A 6751-nucleotide genomic window follows, 5' to 3' on the forward strand; every position below is an offset into this window, starting at 1 on the left:
AAATTCAGCAGTCATCAGACCAAGACCTGCGTGCCTAAATTACTGGAATGTATATCTACACAGACTCTCCTCATCGCCTGAACATTGTTCATTGGACCACAAAAACACAGAAAAGAAAGTGTGTCAACGGTAGATTATCTGAAACAAACTCAGATTACCTCAGATTACCTCCGATTGTATCAGTTGCTTAATAACTGGACATGACGTCCACTAAACTTGATGAACCTAGTAAAAGAAAATGAATCCACAATTTGCCGTCTTAGTCAACTATGACAAAACGTATTCCGTTTATACCCTGTAGCTCCACTATCTAGCCTATGTCACTGAAATGTACAGAGAAATGGTATCATGGTTTTAAGATAGCTAGCATGTCGTTTTTTTGGTTTGTTTGAATCCCTCTCATTAACTCATGATTTCTTAAGGACACTTTCACACAAAAGCCCAAAGCCTGCTAATGTCGCTAATAGCTAAAATGAACGAAACTTGTATGATCATGCTTATAAGTTATTTATTTTGAAACATTCATTTACAATACTATATTTCACATTTCCCTTCATTTACAGAGTTCTAACGTTGTTTATGACTTACATATTTAGGTTTATATTTTAGTATCTAAATGGTTTTAATGTTAAGTTTATTGTATAATAACAGGCTAATATAATATAGCATTGATTGTATATGACTCAAACGGTTTTTACAGACATTTTGCAAATGCGTGTAACATAGGAGAACAGTATAAGCATGTGACGACAGTATTGCGTGGTTTGAATTAGCTACCAATAATTTGAGAAAACTTGCAACAAATCTACACAAATTGTTAAAATGGCTCTATTTTTTATTTCATAGTACAGACACATTACAGATTAAAAGCAAAAAATATTTGTTATAACAAATAATAATAATAACAGTAGTACTATTTTTAGTATATTACATCTATGTACAAAATTATATTCCTCTTTTACTGGAACTGTCTGGTTTTACATTATTTATTTTGTAAATATACATATAGAACAAAATAAATTAAAATATTTTTGATTGTATTGTAAGGTGTTTTATAGCCTATTTCAGGCTAAAAATAACAATTTTAATAAAATAGGTCATGTACATATAAAACGAGATAAAAGTGAGATTTCTTTCCCTAAACTAACAAATAGCAATTTAGCTGTTAGTATATAACGTAAAATATGTCTGTAACTATTTACATGTATATATTTATCCATATTAATCACTTACAATAAAAAACTAAATATTTGTGTATCTTCATCAGTTACAGTGTAAACCAAAATGTAAATATCTGAAATATCCAGAGAAATCACATTGATACATTTAGCAGCAATCTAGCAGCAAAACGAAGCATTGTCGACACTTCTTGACACAATCTTATGGAGTTATTTGTTTCAACGTAAAACTGGCATCCGGAGTCTGCAAAATATAACACGAAAAAGCTTGAAGGAACTATTGAATATTATCTCTGACTTTACATATTCACAATTATTTGTAGATGTTTATTTACATTTCGAGTTTCGTCGTACCTTATCGGCGGACGAAAGCCACGGGGAGCTCACGAGTGGGTACGAGTGTTCCCGAGTGGACCGACTCCACTGCCTCAAAATCCGTGGCCACGATCTCATAGTCACGAATTAACTGCAACAAAGCACAGAAGTAGCAACAGCCGGACGTAAGTATTTGTGAAGGCAACGGTCGAGATCTCCTTAAGGATGCTGAAGGTGCTGTCTAGTGCAGGAGTCGGACCGTACCCAGCACAGAGCCAGCTGTATCTGCAGCTCGGCCAGCCGCCGACCGATGCACATTCTCTTGCCTACACCGAAAGGCACGTGAGCGAAGGGACTGATGGCCGCCTTGTTCTCGAGCCAACGTTCCGGTCGGAACTGCTTCCCGTTGTCAAAGTACTCTTCATTAGTACCTATCGCCTGGCTGTTTATCATCAACACCGTCTGTAGAACGGAACAAAGGGTAAGGCATGATGAAATGCAAATAATGACACGCTCCTCAAACAATATTTACGAATATAGTCGCGAATGTAATATTTACACAGCTCTAAAGTCATCCAAAGTTAAACCAAACTGAATTTGTGGAGGGGTTTTTTTTTGGAAACTTTAATGCTTATTTTTTATGTATATGTCTTCTGTTGCGTATCAGGACTTGTAATGAGGGAGGTAGGTCTGTAGAGGGCAGTATAGAGCGAACACCAACAGTGAGAAACTCACTCCTTTAGGCAAAGTATAATCTCCCAGCACTGTGTCTTTGTCCAGAGTCCGACTTGTGAAGGGCACAGATGGTGAGAGTCTGTGTACATGAGAAAGGGGGAGAAAACACATTAAGTCTTGATGCCATGTTGAGAATGACTTATTTCAAGTAAGCATGCATAAGATGAGAGGTATGAACCCATTATAAAATACCATACATGACTACATATAAATCAAGGCCTGATAATGCCACAAACACTATATCATGTCCTAAGGCCATTCTACAGTATTATCCTCACTGAATGTCCTCTTTTCTTTCATGTCTCATTACATGTCTGCTGGAACAGTATATATATATAATCGTTTGATGAATTTCTAACAATAACAAGACTGTCAGGATCTACTCTGAAATCATTAGTTTGTTTTCTCACTGGGTTTGGCTTTGGGTCCTGACTCTCCAGGGTAATGCAATCAATCTACTGACTGACAAACTGAGACGAGCTCAATGTCAGACTTTGCAACCTATTTCATTTTTGTTCAGTTGTTCAGAAAGTACATCGTCCTGAATTGTAAATTAATTTGGTCTTTGGGTGCTTAAAAACACAGAAAGACAAGCTGCAGGTCAGTTAATCCTAGAAAAATAGTCTTGAAAACTTCAGATAAGGGCAAGACAAGCTACACAGTGAGATTCATTCACCAGCTGGTTCTGGTAGCTTCAAGGGTTACAATGCCCTCACTATATGCTAAAGTACTTGATAAAAGATAGTTGTTAAATGGTATCTAGTTAAGAAGTTTTTGTTATTATTATTATTATTACTATAATTATTGGTAAATTATGCTAAATTGTTTCTGTATAAGATCAGTACCTATTTAAAAATGAGTCTTTAAATAATTTTTTCCCTTTTTTTACTGAGTGGTTGGTATTTATTTTCAGTTTAATACTGTAATGAATAATACTGTGGCCCAATGACTCGTCTTTGTCACAAACAACTCCTACTGTGGCCATTAAGTGTTTTTTACACCATAAAGAGTGAATCCAACTGAAAATGGACTATATCAGCATTCATTACTGATACACTGATGATTTTTCTGTGGCTGTTTTATTTTTAAACAAAACCATATCAATCCGTTTCCTGATGATGATGGTTACTATGATGATGATAACATGATGGTGACAATGTTAAAGATGACAGCGTCCTACCTCATGGATTCCTTCAGACATGCTTTGAGGTAGGGCATGTTCTTGATATGTTCGGCACATGGGGTGTGCCCGGTGGGCACTGTAAGCCTGATCTCCTTCAGCAGCTTGGCCTGGGCATGGGGGTTCCGTGAGAGGTTGAAAATAGCCCACAGCATACTGTTGGCAGTCTGAGTAGAGAGAGAAGGTTTGCTTTGTCATTCTGGAACAGTAGTGCACAAAACTACTTGACTCAATGACTAATAACCAGACATATGCCATTGCTGTTGGGTCGTTGTGTACTGTTTGAAAGTACGTCTGCCTCATGATACTGACTACTTCAGTGCTTGAATGAGCTGGTCTTTAAAGACGTGGACCGACACTGGGCTCGGTCGTGATTTAATTGTGATTGTTGTAGCGCGGTGTCCATGTTTGTGAACGCGTGTTCATTGTATTATAAGCCCTTATAGTTTTAGATAATTTTAAGTTAATTTTTCTTGCTGTAATTTACTTCTTGGGAGGGCTTATACCTATTTAGGTTGCTACTGTAATAAGTGCAATTTCCCACCTGGGATCAATAAAGTATTTCTGATTCTGATTCTGATACTCACTGTCTCCACACCGCCTATCTGAAGCTCCGTTGTTGCCGCATAAAGTTCCTTCATTGTGAGTTGACTGTTGTTGTAAATGTCCAAGAGGAAGTCTTCACTTTGTCCGTTAGACTGCTTCTTCAGTTTCTTGTCAATATAGAGCTTGGCTGTTAAAAAATAAATAAAAAAATATATTTTGTTATTCATCATAAAAGCAAAGCTCTGCAGAATGAACGTAGCCTGTATGACACGTGACCATTCTTCTGTACAAACAATTGTCGGTGTATTTATCGTTTTAATTTGTATGGCTCAAGATAACGACTGATCCCAGAACAGCACAGCACTGCTGCAATTAATTATTTGTGGGAAAGCGAAGTGTTACTGAACCCGTGACAGATACTCGCTAGCCAATAATGGACCAGTAAAATAACTACGGGTCTCACATAGACCCCCCCCCCCCCCCCCCCCACCACCACCTCTCGTTCCCTCCCCCTCCTGTTCTCTCTACTACAAATATTTGGTTGGTTGCGTTCACACGGCACGTAGGTCAACCAGTTTACTACGCGTCACTCCCCCCCCACGCAGGATCAGTGTGATCAGTGTGGGGACAGTGGGTCCGTTGGGGGGGAACTCAAGGGGGAAAGCAGTGAGATGATATATGATCAGCTGACTGAAAATGGCGCTTTATGGGTCACTCATGATGAGATTAAGCATTAGGGAATACCTGTATTGAAAATGCGGTCCCACGCGTCAGTGTGGTCCCGCCACGTCTTGGTGTTGAAGCTCTTGTGGAGCTCGACTGGCGTTACCATCATCGTGCCAAACGTCCTCATCATCTGTAGATCAGAGTCGTAACATTGTTTAAACAATTGTATGTTGATGGTTTTCTTGTGCCAATCAACAGTACCACATTGCGAACGAGACTACACGGTGTATCAAAGAAATATGCAACTAAACCCTCGATGCATCAGTTGTTTCAAGAAGGAAACGTGGCTCAACGAACTTTCAGTTTTATAAAATTTTAACTAACTATTCGTTATCGTTAACGTGAGTATTGGAATAGTTGAAATATAAACTTCATTGTGCGTAAGATACATTGCATACCGTTTTTATCGCTGTGATGAAATCCATCGCCTCCTGATTGACGTTTTGTTGCAAAAGCCCAAATCGTTTGTCATACAGCACATAGCAAATGGCTGTAGGAAAATAAACGTTTCAAATATATTACATATTTAAATAGCAATTTAATGTCAAGATGTTAGTGTAAAACGAAACATAGTCACAACAAGACACACAAAACAACCCAAAACAAAACAAGACTACGATGAAACTTACTTTCAAAAGACCACTTATTCAGCTCAAAATACAAGTCATTGATCCTCCCATCGACATTAACCGATCCAACTCTATCAGTGAAATCGGCCAAAACCTTCAAAGAACGAAAATAAACACATCACGTCATTTTTTTTTTACACATTCACATATGAGAAAATGTTGTTTTGGAATGATGTGCTCACCTCGTTAATCTTCACATCCAGCTTCACCACCTCGGTCGGTTTCATCAGTTTCTGCTGAAAGGCGCTTCTCACTCTCTGCCAGTCTTTCCCTTCCCTGCAGAATAATCCACGATTATTGCAACATGGCAAGACAAGCATGCCTCGAAAACGTGACAGTAAAGATGGATTAAGGTATATTTACAAGATAAGGAGTCCGTACGCCTCGTTCCTCAGATCCCTGTATGCTTTCCAGGGCTTAATTTCTAGCCTCTGAGGATATCTGCCCTCCTTCCTGTAAAGCGCTTCCAGCAAGCACGGAGCGCCAATGTGAACCGATTCAAACGAGCCAAGTTTCATCCGGAAGATTTTTCCGAACTTCTTATGGTAATCAACCTATAACATTTGAAAAAAAAAAAACATACAGACAAAAAGAAAAGTTATCTTAAGTATTAAAAACAAATTTAAACAACAACAACAATTACTATTATTATTATTACTATTATTTGCTATTACTAGTAATATTATTATTATTTTTCGTAGTAGTATGTACCAGTGCCTCGTGTTGCCTTTTCAAACCTCCTCTGCGCATGAGATCAATGAGGCTGCCAAAAAGTGGCCAGTTGGTGGGTCCCGGGATGGAGTCGAGACCCGGTGTGCAAGGCGGGACCTCCACAGCATCCTTGGAGTCTAACACGCAGACGGAGGATGTGGGCTTGCAGTGCTGCAGCCCCACCGACTTCTTCTTCAGCAGATCAAAAATCTGAGGAGCTTTTTGTATTTGCGCCCTCATGGTAGCCTAATCGATGATATTTTGCTAGTAACCGCGTGCCTTGTTATTATAAAGTTGCTCCTTTTCCTTAAACGCGTTAGAATATATATACCCGTGGTAGGGTTTATCACAGCCGGACACGGGGCCAATCACAGATCAGGATTTCAAGATGTGGTGGTCGAGCCCACTATTCATTTATGGATCAATGTTGTAAGTATCGCATGACCCCACATAGACCGAGGAAGTGCCCTTGCCCCCCCTCCCTTATAAATACACATACTGGAGGTGACGCGGTTCGCTTGAAGAGTTCAGGCTCCTGCGATTAGTTCAACCTCAACTCCTCTCTGTGTAAATATTACCACCACGCTTCTCCTGTTGGGTCAATATTTGCCAAATCCTCTATGTGCTCATGGCACCCGGTAGCCCCATCGCTTATGTATGTGTCTAAACGCAAATATATTCATATATGGAATTGAATATATAATTTCGCTTACATTTCACACGAGACATTA

The 6751-nt window shown here is 39.1% G+C and overlaps 1 protein-coding gene across 1 annotated transcript; it reads right to left on the minus strand.

Annotated features, from left to right (window-relative positions):
- Window positions 1-998: 998 nt before the first annotated feature.
- Window positions 999-6260, minus strand: cyp24a1 (cytochrome P450, family 24, subfamily A, polypeptide 1). The gene is made up of 12 exons (XM_077013612.1): window positions 6021-6260; window positions 5673-5863; window positions 5492-5585; window positions 5310-5403; window positions 5079-5170; window positions 4699-4810; window positions 3996-4141; window positions 3409-3575; window positions 2229-2307; window positions 1758-1955; window positions 1533-1644; window positions 999-1422 (listed from the first exon to the last, which is right to left on the minus strand). The coding sequence occupies exons 1-11, from the start codon at window positions 6258-6260 to the stop codon at window positions 1534-1536; spliced, it is 1524 nt and encodes a 507-aa protein (XP_076869727.1). The 3' UTR covers window positions 999-1422; window position 1533.
- Window positions 6261-6751: the final 491 nt, after the last annotated feature.

Source organism: Brachyhypopomus gauderio, chromosome 8 (genome assembly GCF_052324685.1).
Source record: "Brachyhypopomus gauderio isolate BG-103 chromosome 8, BGAUD_0.2, whole genome shotgun sequence".
Lineage (NCBI taxonomy): Eukaryota > Metazoa > Chordata > Actinopteri > Gymnotiformes > Hypopomidae > Brachyhypopomus > Brachyhypopomus gauderio.